This window comes from Anomaloglossus baeobatrachus, chromosome 6 (assembly GCF_048569485.1).
Source record: "Anomaloglossus baeobatrachus isolate aAnoBae1 chromosome 6, aAnoBae1.hap1, whole genome shotgun sequence".
In the NCBI taxonomy this organism is placed as follows: domain Eukaryota; kingdom Metazoa; phylum Chordata; class Amphibia; order Anura; family Aromobatidae; genus Anomaloglossus; species Anomaloglossus baeobatrachus.
In genome coordinates this window covers 90249854-90262878 of record NC_134358.1, presented here as the reverse complement: position 1 = coordinate 90262878, position 13025 = coordinate 90249854, and the positions used below count along the sequence as shown (strand labels likewise).

The 13025-nt window shown below is 48.9% G+C and overlaps 1 protein-coding gene across 1 annotated transcript in view; it reads right to left on the bottom strand.

Moving 5' to 3' along the window:
• The window catches only part of PIP4P2 (phosphatidylinositol-4,5-bisphosphate 4-phosphatase 2), a 104161-nt gene extending 98947 nt beyond the window's left edge, over positions 1 to 5214 (bottom strand). The window contains exon 1 of the mRNA XM_075353099.1: positions 5053 to 5214. Coding sequence (XP_075209214.1) covers positions 5053 to 5155 — 103 coding nt within the window. The 5' untranslated portion in view covers positions 5156 to 5214. The remainder of the gene's footprint in view (positions 1 to 5052) is intronic.
• Positions 5215 to 13025: the final 7811 nt, after the last annotated feature.

Sequence of the window (13025 nt, the reverse complement as noted above, 5' to 3'; positions counted from 1 at the left end):
GTAATGCTGGTTCACTGAGGACAGCTGGTTTCGACCCCTGTCCTTTTTGTCCCAGTGCCGGTGTGGTAACCTGGTGGCTTCTTTCCCCTGCACCTGTCACTGGTTGGTGGAACCCCGTGGCTTGGAGCGTCTAGGGGTCCCCTTCTGTTTGTCGTCTCTGATTCGTAAGGAGGGTAGAGTGAACCCTGTAGGGTCGGTGTTCTGTTCTGGTCCCTGGCTCTCTCGTTACTCCTGATGCCCTGGATTCTTGGGTCAGTGAGGTCCTGGATGGTCCCCTCACTGTGCAGGTATTTGTCAGGTAGCCTGAAGCGTTCGCCTGACCTAGGGCCCTGTGCCCCGTCGGTGCTATAGTTCCAGGGGTACCTCGTCGTACCCTCCCTGTTAACCTCTCTCCTTCACCAGCTAGCTCACTGCTATACGGCCCCGTCTGAAGACACATCTGTCTCTTACAACTGTCTCTACTCACTCTGCCGTCTCTCTCCTTACCCCCCGGTTGTTGTTTAATGGACTGTATCGGCTCCACCCCTGGGTGGCCATCCATTGGGTCCCAGACTAGTCAGTCACCATTGATTGGGAGAGGGAAACTGGGGATGTTTATGTTACCGGCACTGGTCTTCCAGGTCCCTGGGGGTAGGCCCTGCATCTGTGACAGGATGCAGTACCTTGTAGTGCCCTGACAGGTTCAGGGGCGCTGCACATCCACCTCCTATTGATATGAAAAGGAGTGTATGTGCAGTACCAGGCCGCTATTAGTTGACGGAGCAGCTCTGGAACGGAGCATTTCCGGCTGCCAGCTCCGAGAACAGCTGATCGGCAGGGGGTACGGACTATCACACCCCAACTGATCAGACATTGATGACTTATCCTAAGGATAGGCCATCAATATAAAAAGTAGTGGACAATCCCTTTAAAGACATTCACAGCTTAAACTCACCAGCACTCTGGATCTGAAGTGTGCAGCATGTCGATTTAGCCCGCTAGGGTCCCCGCACATTTCACATTTTGCAAATCAAAGAATTGAATCTGCAGCTTGACCCCATACATTGTGCACAAATCACTGAAGAGTCTGCGATGATTTATCACAGCAGCAATATGTGCACCAGCCGGTGTGGAATCAATGCAGAGATAATAAGCGGCATAAGTAAACACGCTGGAGAACGAACACATCAATGTACGCGGCTGATTTCTCACATTGTGACCGCTCACACACAATTGTGCTACGGTTCCTTTCTCCAGGAAAATCCAGTGCATATCTGACCATTGCGGCCCTACTGTAAGGCCAAATTCAGACTTCATTTTTCACGTACATAGCCTATGTGTTTCACAGATAGAACATATACCCATTATATACAGTGCTGTTCACGTGATATGTCTGTTTTTAATGTCACTGATCACAATCACCCAGACACGTCTTTGGGCCTATAAAAATAACGGCCAGCACCCGACTGCCATCTATTTACAAACTGTGATGGGTATGAAAAACTTTGGAATATAATTAGATAGATCTATCTAATTGCCTTATTCTGTCTTGCTCCAAAATAACATCATTACGCTGGTTTCACATCAGCGTTTTCCTGCCGCACTCGCAGATCCGGCACAAGGACAATACAGTACATTAAAGTTCACTGGCAAGCTCCGGGCACATGTGGTCATGTGACCGGAGCATGTGACAGTATGTGACCGGGGCTTGCCACACTGTCTGTGAACTGTATTGTACTGTACTGCCCTGTACACCTATACCGCTGATGTGTTCGTGCCCTTACAGTGACAACTGTCGCATTGGCCGCTATATATAATTTTTTTTTATTAAATATTTTATCCGTTTACACACAAGAAAAATCACTGATTGAAAATAGAAATATTGCTTATAAAATAAAAAAAAATTACAAACCCCCCCCCCCCCCCCCCCCCAAAAAAAAAAACATAGCACTTTTTTTTTTCATGTATAACCCCTCACTTTCCTATTAAAACAGATGTCTGAATGAGGCCTGAAAGCACACGGTAGAGATACAGTAGTGGTAATAATTACACAGTGTATGGGTAGGTTTACATGGAATTTTAGGTGATTCTGCTAAATAATTCACATTAAAAACTAACTCAAATACTCTTTGGGCTAGGTTCACATTTCCGTTGTTTATGATCAGTCACAATCCGCCGCTCTGATAAACCACACAATCAGTTTGGCGGATTCCGTTGTTCCCATAGACTTGTATGAGCGGCGGATTGTGACTGATGATGCTGCGTTGCATCCGCCGCCCGTCGGGCGGCAGGAACGCAGCAAGTAGCGTTATTTTGAGCAGTGGAATCCTTTTGATTCCGCTGCGCATGCTATCTCTCGGCGGCCAAACGATCAGCTGATCACCCGGCGGCCGCCTTCTGTGAGCGATCAGCTGATCACCCGGCGGCCGCCTTCTGTGAGCGATCAGCTGATCACCCGGCGGCCGCCTTCTGTGAGCGATCAGCTGATCACCCGGCGGCCGCCTTCTGTGAGCGATCAGCTGATCGTTCTCTCTCTCATTTTTTTACAACGGAATCCGACAATGAATTCTTATTCTTGTCATCCAGTGTACAACGCATCAGTCACAAGCGTCAAGCAACGCATGTGACTGAGGCAAAACAACGGAAATGTGAACCTAGCCTAAGTTATGTTCGGTTATATAGGGGACTTTTCTGGCTGAAAAATCCATAAAAAAAAAAAAAAAAAAAAAAAAAAAAAATGTATTTTAGGCTATGTGCACACACTGCAGTTTTGTTTCTTCAGCAACAAATGCACCCTCTGGCCAAAAAAAAGCATGTTTTTTTGTGTGTTTTCAGTGCGTTTTTACCCATGCGTTTTTTCACTATATTCAATGGAAAAACGCAATAAATAACACAAAAAAAATTGACATGCTGCTGCTTCTCTTTTCTGCACCCAAAACTGTAGGCAAAAAAAAGAAGCAAAGTGCGCACAGCCTTTCTGAATTCTCATAGACTTTGCTGGGGAAGGAAATGCATGCAGTTTAGGGCTACAAACTGAACCCAAAACTGACTGTGTGCACAGGGCATGACCCTGTTTTTGTGTACGGGCCATTTTTTCTGCTTGGAGTATTTTTGAAGCAGAAACTCTGTCGTCTTCAACTCAAAAATACTTCCACAATCCGTCTTTCCCTCAATCTACAAAAATGCTAGTGCATGCCCTCATAATCTCCCGCCTGGATTATTGCAACATCCTCCTCTGTGGCCTCCCTGCCAACACCCTCGCACCTCTGCAGTCCATCCTTAATTCTGCTGCCTGAATGATCCACCTCTCTCCTCAATACCACCCCACTTCTCCTCTCTGCAAATCCCTCAATTGGCTCCCCATCCTCCACCGTATCCGATACTAACACTGACCTACAAAAGGAGTCCATAATCTGTCTCCTCCGTATATCTCCGAACTGATCTCCCGCTACACTCCAACACGTCACCTCCGGTCCTCCCAAGATCTTCTTCTCTCCTCATGCAACCGCCTCCAAGACTTCTCCCGAGCATCCCCTGTCTTCTGGATTTCGTTGCCTCAACACGTCAGACTATCTGCTACACTTGCAAGCTTCAAATGTAATTTGAAAACTCATCTGTTCAGAAACGCCTATAATCTCCAATGCCCTCGCTGCTTCACCAACACCGTGCCGGAGCTCCCGCCCAACCAACACCGTTCCGGAGCTTCCGCCCAACCAACACACCACCTACTGTCTCCTCCCCATTATCCTATAGAATGTAAGCCCACAAGGGCAGGGTCCTCTTCCCTCTGTACCAGTCTGTCTATTGTAACTTGTATATGTATTCTGTATGTAATCCCTTCTCATGTACAGCCCCATGGAATCAATGGTGCTCTATAAATAAATTATATTATATTATTATTAATAATAAAAACACATGGAGAAAAAAAAAACAAAAAAAATAAATAATCGCTCCATGTGCACTAAAGGTTGATTTTCTTGCTGAATTGAACAGGAAGTATTTGAAGAGGTTTTTAATGTGGATTTTGAAGTTGAAGCTTCTCAAAAATCCACATCATAAAACTCAAGTGTGAACGTACTGCTGTGACGTGAATTTAGCCCCAGACAGGAGACACAGGAATAACAAGGTCAAAGGAGAGTTGTAAAATCTTATGTGTTGCACAACAGTATACAAAAAAAGGGTCATGAAAATACACACATAAAAAAATTGTATAAATATATACAAACACACTGTACAGAATATATGGGGTGTGTGTGATATATATATATATATATATATATATATATATATATATATATATATATATATATATATATATATATATATATATATATATATATATATATATATATATATATATACACACACATACATACATACATACACACACACACAAGTGTAAATTGTGTGTCAACAAGCCGCCCCATGCTGCCTTATATACACAGTGAGACAAAAGATGGACAGCCCCATGTGTTACGGCCACAAGGACTACATGACAAAAGTTCGAGCGACCCATGTGCTCCTTTGTTTCAGCCATATTTATATATCATACGTCCATCAATGATACTATATATTTGCAGAACATTCCATCATATAGTTTTTCATTTGTAGCAACTTGTAAAACACAATTATCCTAGACTGAAGTATTGAGGGAAAATCCCCATCCGTAATCATCAGCCGACCTAATAGGACTAATCTTTGGTGGGTCTAGTTTGGGACTTGTTCCTGGCTGGTAAATCTCGTTACAGGGATTAACTTTCTGCAGATTTAGTTGAGTAACACACATATAGCAAGAAGCAAATACATTGTATCCCATGATTAAAGGGCATCTTCATGGAGGGTACAGATTGCGTCCCCCTAGTATTAGGGGGGGGGTGGTGCTGTATAGGACCCAATGGATGGTTTTGGGGTATAACTTATATCCCAGGGAAACAAAGCATCAGATCTGCAATATCCTGAGCCTCTGCAGTGTGGACCCAGAGCTGTGATTCAGTCCAGCACCACCTCCCTCCTGTGGGAATTGGAGGACACATACACACACACAGGGTACACATGGATGAAGCCTGGGCTTACCCCGCAGGTTGCTCTCCTGGCTGTATGGAGGGGCTGTAGGGGTGACATTGCCAGAATGTGGAGAGATCAGGGGAGAGCGTTCATCAATCCCATCAGCAGCCATGACTGCAGCAGCTCCAGCAGAGGGGAGGGAAGAGGCTGCTTCTCATGATGTGCATGTCACAGGGCTGGCAATCACAAGGAGAGGGGGGAGGAGACGCCGGCGAGACGTCCCCCACTCGCCCCAGACCACCTCCTAGCCACAGTCTGGGCCATTGCTACAAAAAGGGCATTTTGGCATTTTTTAAAATGGGCAGCATACTTTATAATGGGATTATTTTTTTCTATTTGATTATTAGAATTTTGTACATGCATTTTTCAACTCCCATGGAGAAGTCTATGAAAAAAATGCCAAAAATGCCACAACTGGAATATACTTTTTATTATTATAGCACCATTTATTCCAATATGAAAGGGGGCATACATGGACAAATACAATAATGGTGTGTGCCCACGTAGCAGATTTTCTGCAGATAAAACGCAGCAGTAAAAAACAGTCAGTTTTAGGCTATGTGCACACACTGCAGTTTTGTTTCTTCAGCAAAATCGCATGTGTTTTTGACAAGTTTCGGTGCATTTTTGCCCATAAGGTTTTTGCCTGTGTGTTTTTTCACTATATGCAATGGAAAAACACAGGGAAAAACTCATGGTGCTTCTTTTTTCTGCACCCAAAACTACAGACAAAAAAGAAGCAGCGTGTGCACAGCCTTTCTGATTTCTCATAGACTTTGCTGGGGAAGGAAATGCATGCAGATTATGGCCACAAATTGCACCAAACAAACATCAAATGCGTTTTTGCAGATTTTTTAAAGTGTTTTTTTTCTGAAATTTCTCCATTCATTTTTTTTTTTTTTTTTTAGTCATGGCGATCACAGGGGACCCTGCTCTCACTGCCAGCACTGCTGTTTAACCCCCTGATTGCTGTGATCAATGCGATTGCAGCATTCAGGAGGCATGGAGAGGGGTCTCTGTAATGCGATCACAGGGTCCCGATCGCTGCCATAGCAACCCTGGGTCATCACCATGACGACCTTGAGATACTGAGCTACGGATCGCCTCACAGACCATGCCGGATGCGTGAGGCGAAGTGTCAGAGCTGTGAGTGCAGCACTGACAGATATAACCCACTGTAGTGATCGAGTGTGACGCCCTGGACTAGCCAGGTAGTCACAGATAGGGCCCCGCATTACACCAGTCCCTAACTAGGTAACACCAGCCAACCACATTAAGGCTTTGTGCGCACTAGAAATGTGAAGTTTCTCAAGAAAATTTCTTGAGAAACTTCTGGGAGTGGAAGATTTCCGGACCTCCGGAAAAAATCCGCACCAAATCCGCGGTAAATCCGCATGTGGATTTGTCGCGGATTAGCCGCGGATTTGCCGCGATTTTCCCGCAGGTTGTTCCCTGCGGATTTTGCAGGCTGTACCTGCGGAAAAGAATTGACATGCTCATTTTCTCAAGAAATTTTCTCAAGAAAATCTTCTCAAGGAAATTTCTTGAGAAAAATCCGCAGTGTGCACACAGCTATTTTTTTTTCTCATAGGACTGGCTGGGAAATGTCTGCACAAAGATTGCAGACATTTCTCAAGAAATTTCCGCAGCAAATCCGCAGGTAAAACGGCCTAGTGCGCACATAGCCTAAACCCTAGTCACCTCCCTCAGGGCTTGATGAACACACCAGGGGGCGGAGCCAGGTGGTTGGCCACACCCACCGAGGAGTTCAGAGAGCCTGAGGTGGGAAAAACGTCTGATTAGTTTTGGAGGTGAAGTAGAGACAGTCTGACAGGTGCCGGGGTTGGAGCCCAGGCACCTTTGGCTAGAAGATATACGGAGGCCTCTGCCTGCAGGAGCCGGGAAGACGGCTCGGTGGAACCGTGGTGGACTGGGACAGGGTGGTGGCCCGCCGGTACCGACCCGGGGAACCGACTCGGAAACCAGAGCACAAGAGGGGGTACTCAGACCCTGAAACGAGGTCTAGAAACGACTGGACTGAGTTAATTAACTGTTTGCGGTTTGGACTTTAGGTCCTTTCCCACCCAAAGTCCCTCATAGAAGACAACAGCCCAACGAGGGGGATAGAAAGCCACCGCAAAGGCTCAGAGATCCCACGGGCCAGCGTCTGCGGGCAAACGGGCTCTCCCGATATCCACAAGCCGGGGAGCGGACTCCTGACGCTGCAAGAGCAGGCAGCCCAACAGTTCAGACAGGTGCAGGAGAAAGGCAGAGACCACCAACCAAGTGGGGGATCCCAGCTGCGGGCACCGACCACCATCATCTTGGTTTACGAGAGACTCGAGTGTTTCATTCTAATAGTGAGTACACTAGTGCCCTCCGGCTGCCCATCTCCCTGCACCGCCAAAACACCCCCAACGGGTCCCGGGGCCACCATCCCTGCTCACGGAGGGGTTAACAACTTGCTGCTTACCATCTTCCCCGGGTACCCCGTAACTGCAGCGGTGGTATCCACCTTCACCACATCCAGTGGGTGGCGTTCCAAACTTAAAACACAGCTCTGGCTGTACACATACGTCCCCAAACCACCAACCCCTTTTTGGTCGGAGTGACCGCAGGACCCCCGGGTCCGGAGACCCTCGAGCCACCCACTGAAGGTCTGGACCCGAGCGGCTCGGTTGCAGCCGAGCACGGGGCAGCACACCAGCACTGCAGGGATTATATCCGCAGGAAAAAACAGAAACAATTGACATGCTGCTTCTTTTTTCTGCACCAAAATTTGCAAGGAAAAAATGTACAAGATATGCAAAGCAAGTCAGGATTCTCATAGACTTTGCTGGGATGTGTTTTTCCTTGCAGTATTAATTAATATCTGCAAGAAAAAACACATGAAAAAGATGTGAAAACCCCCCCCCCCCCCCCCGCAGTGTTGGCACACAGCCTAATTGTGAACAATGCAAGGCACAGACTGGTACAGGAGGAGAGAGGACCCTGTCCACGAGGGATCACAGTCTACAAGGATGGGTGAGGGTACATCAGTAGAGGGGGAGCGGGTTGGGGGGCGGTATAATGGACTGGGGGTTACTGCAGGTTGTCATCAGCACAGGTCGCTCTTCACACTGGTCTTGATGAGGGGGCAGAGTGGAGTCCAGGGCACACGCGTTTTAGTGACTCAGGAGCGTCTGATGAGTGGTGCGCGCCCCCGTGTGTCCCTGCTGGAGTAGGACTTGTGGCACAGCGATGCTCGTCACATTCATAAGGGGCGTTCTCTGTGCCACAAGTCCTACTCCAGCAGGGACATACGGAGGCGCAGACCACTCATCAGACGCTCGTCCACTTTTTCAATATTTTGGGTAAGCCAAAATTCATATGATCTGACTGCCATCACTTTTCTGGTTTTCCTGGCGGATAAGCGTTGATGAATTGGGATCACCATATTTTAAAGAAAATTTCACTGGTTCAAAAAATTCCATAAACCAAAACCCTTTGGGGAGTGGAATTATCAAAACTGGAGTTTCCTGTGCCAGTCTCACACCTACAGCCGGATGGAGGAGGGGGCTCATAATAAGTTTGTTGCATTTTTTGGGCTCTTTACGCAGTAGAAATGACATCTATGCCAACATTTGCACAAGTATTAATATTTTTTACTTTTTGATGGCAGGATAGGGCACGGCAAAATATTTCCAATCATAACGTTCTTTGCTGCCGATGCTTGGTGATGTTTGAACCTGCCCCATCCTGCGCTACCTCTGCTTTCCTATGGAAATTCTTACTCACAGATTTCCTTTAAAGGGGTTGTCCACTACTTTTACACTGATGGCCTATCCTTAGGAAAGGTCATGAATGTCTGATCAGCCAGGGTCCAAGAATCCGCATCCCCACTGATCAGCTGTTCTTGGTCCTGGCGGCAGCAGCAGGCAGCCATAAATGCTCAGCTCCGGAGCTGCTCCGTCTTCTGGTACTGGACATCTGCCTCTCAGTCAGATCAATATGAGGTGGATGTGCAGTACCCGGCCACGGCCACTGTCAGAAGACGGAGCAGCTCCGGAACTGAGCATTTCCGGCTGCCTGCCGCCACTGATAACATCTGATCGGCGGGGGTGCTAGTTGTCGGACCCTGGCTGATCAGACATGAATGACCTAACCTAAGGGGTACTTTGCACACTGTGACATCACAAGCCGATGCTTGCGATGCCGAGCGCGATAGTCCCCACCCCCGTCGCAGCAGTGATATCTTGTGATAGCTGCCGTAGCAAACATTATCGCTACGGCAGCTTCACACGCACATACCTGCCCTGCGACGTTGCTCTGGCCGGCGACCTGCCTCCTTCCTAAGGGGGCGGGTCGTGCGGCGTCACAACGACGTCACACAGCAGGCGGCCAATAGAAGCGGAGGGGCGGAGATGAGCGGCCGTAAACATCCCGCCCACCTCCGTCCTTCCGCATAGCCGGCGTGAGCCACGGTGACGCAGGTAAGCTGATGTTCCTCGCTCCTGCGGCTTCTCACACAGCGATGTGTGCTGCCGCAGGAACGAGGAACAACATTGTACCTGTCGCTGCAGGGAAATTATGAAAATGTCGGACACTACACCGATGATACGACTACGGCGCTTTTGCTCTCGTTAATTGTATCAAAAAGAATTTACACACTACGATATCGACAGCGACGCTGGATGTGCGTCACTTCCGATTTGACCCCACCGACATCGCAGCTGCAATGTCGTAGTGTGCAAAGTACCCCTTAGGAAAGGTCATGAATGTCTGATCAGCCGGGGTCCGACAACCCGCATCCCCACCGATCAGCTGTTCTCAGTCCTGGCGACAGCAGCAGGCAGCCATAAATGCTCAGTTCCGGAGCTGCTCCGTCTTCTGGTACTGGACATCTGCTTCTCATTCAGATCAATATGAGGCGGATGTGCAGTACCCGGCCACGGCCACTGTCAGAAGACGGATCAGCTCCGGAACTGAGCATTTCCGGCTGCCTGCCGCCACTGATAACAACTGATCGGCGGGGGTGCGAGTTGTCGGACCCCGGCTGATCAGACATGAATGACCTAACCTAAGGATGGACCATCAATGTAAAAGTATGGGACAAGCTCTTTAAGGATACTGAGACCAGTAGATATAAGGTAAATGCGGAACATTTGGTAAAGGGAAGTAGCGGTATATCTGTCTAGGCGCTTGTAGCCTAATAAAAATTATATTTTTTTTTATAGCGATCTGAATGTAAATCAGGTTGGCGTGCACCGGGGGTGTGGTCTGTTTCTTTCACGTTTATTCACACACCCTCAATGCACCTCCAGCCTGATTTACATAGGGCTTCTACACTAGATTTCACATCACTGGCACATCAGATAGCTCCAAAAAAGGTATAATTTTTATTGACGGACAAGCGCCTATACAGCCATATTACTACTTCTATATGTACATTTACTACATGTGTCTGAGTAGACTGGGGGCGGGTTATTTACAGTAGACCCCACTGCTGAAATTCTTTCTTGCCTCGGTATAGACTAGGGTTGCTGCGTGTCATGGCTGCTAACAGATGTGCAATGGAGAGGTCTGGGAGGAATTCAGATACCGTGCTAAACAGTAAGAAGAAACATCTTCCATCTGTTTGTGATAAGCTGGAAGCCCCACACAATTATTTTCCTTATATTATGATGGGTATTAACCTCATAAAACCTTTTTGTTTCTTCATCTCTGCATTTCGCAAGACATAGAAGTGTTTTGAGGGCTTGTCTTTGGCAGGTTTTATTTTTGATGGCTTTATAATGAATAAAAATAACTCATTGTTTTTTTATTCGTGGGGGGGTGGAGAGAAATTCTGTCCATGCGGATTTTAAAATTATTATTAAAGGGAAGACCCAATCCACAGGCGGCATGTATCAGACCGTGACTATGATTTCAGCCAGGTAGGATTAACTCTGCGATGTTTCAGAGAAAAAACATAGTTTAATCCGCTCGGAGACAGAGCCGCACTATAGACTGGTTAGACAAATGGATCCTTTGGTGGCTTCTCCCCACTCGCTGCCCTCCCCATTCGCTGCCAATCTCACTCGCTGCCCTTCCCACTCGCTGCCCTCACCACTCGCTGCCCTTCCCACTCGCTGTCCTCCCCACTCACTGCCCTCCCCACTCACTGCCCTCCCCACTCGCGGCCCTCCCCACTCACTGCCCTCCCCACTCGCGGCCCTTCCCACTCGCGGCCCTCCCCACTCACTGCCCTCCTCACTCACTGCCCTCCCCACTCGCGGCCCTCCCCACTCGCGGCCCTCCCAACTCACTGCCCTCCCCACTCACTGCCCTCCCCACTCGCGGCCCTCCCAACTCGCTCACCTCCCCACTCACTGCCCTTGAGTGATAGGTTTCTTCCTATATATGCAGACTTCTCGGTCCCCGGCATCTTCTCCCCACCCGCTGCCCTGGAGTGATAGGTTTCTTCCTATATGTGTCGCCCAGGGTTATGGGGTACTCGGTCCCGCGCAGCGTATAACTGGGGAATATCACTTTGGTGGCCGTTGCCCGGTTCCATGCCCTGGGTGCTTTTTGAAAAGGGGAATATTTTCAGGGGATTGTTGAATAAAGTTCACACGTGACACCACTTGCTGTTTTGCGGCTATGTAGATGGAGCAGCCGCTGCACAATGTTCACTACTGGGGCTGGTGTTAATGGCAGCCTGGATGTTGGACCCTCCGCAAGCAGGGCCAGGCCCCAGAGGATAGGTGTAATGACGGGTGTCGGAAGAAGGTAGTCCACACAAGGGTTCAGTGCAACTGGTTCTTTACTCACTTACTGGTGGTAATTTGTCACCCGAGGCCGGCTGGTTTCACCTTCAGGTCCCTTTTGTCCCAGTGCCAATTAGTAATCTGGCGCCTTCTTCCGCTGCACCTCTCTCTGGTTGGTGGATCCCCGTGGCGTAGAGCAACTGGGGGTCCCCATCCGGTGGTCTTTTCCACTGCTGTCTGTATGACGGTAGCGTGAACCCTGTGGGGTTGGAGTCTCTGGTCCTGTCCCCGGCTCTCTCTTTGATACTGAATCTCGGATTTTTAGGGTCAGCGAGGTCCTTGATGGTCCCCTCACTGTGCAGGTGAGACCTGCCTGAAGCTTCTGCCTGACCTAGGGTCCTGTACCCTGTTGCTGCGTAGTTCCGGATTTACTCCACCGGCAACTACCGTCCTGGGCACCAGGTTACTGTTCACTCCAAGTCAGTGCGTCTCCTCACGTCCACCTTCACTCTCTCTGACCAACTGTCTGACTCTCCACTCTCTGCCCCTCCCACCTGGTCAACTAGTACTGGGATGATGTGGGGGCATCATACTGTGTTGGGGTGATGAGGGGCATCATATTGTGTTGGGGTGATGTGGGGCATCATACTGTGATGGGAGCATCATACTGTATTGGGGTGTTGTGGGGCATCATACTATGTTGGGGTGTCATGGGGGCATCATACTGTGTTGGGGTGACGTGGGGGCATCATACTGTGTTGGGGTGACGTGGGGGCATCATACTGTGTTGGGGTGACATGGGGGCATCATACTGTGTTGGGGTGACGTGGGGGCATCATACTGTGTTGGGGTGATATGGGAGCATCATAGTCTGTTGGGGTGACGTGGGGGCATCATACTCTGTTGGGGTGATGTGGGGGCATCATTTTGTGTCGGGGTGACGTGTGGGCATCATACTGTGTCAGGGTGACGTGGGGGCATCATACTGTGTTGGGGTGACGTGTGGGCATCATACTGTGTCAGGGTGACGTGGGGGCATCATACTGTGTTTGGGTGACGTGGGGGCATCATACTGCGTTGGGGTGACGTGGGGGCATCATACTGTGTTGGGGTGACGTGGGGGCATCATACTGTGTTGGGGTGACATGGGGGCATCATACTGTGTTGGGGTGACGTGGGGGCATCATACTGTGTTGGGGTGACGTGGGGGCATCATACTGTGTTGGGGTGACATGGGGGCATCATACTGTGTTG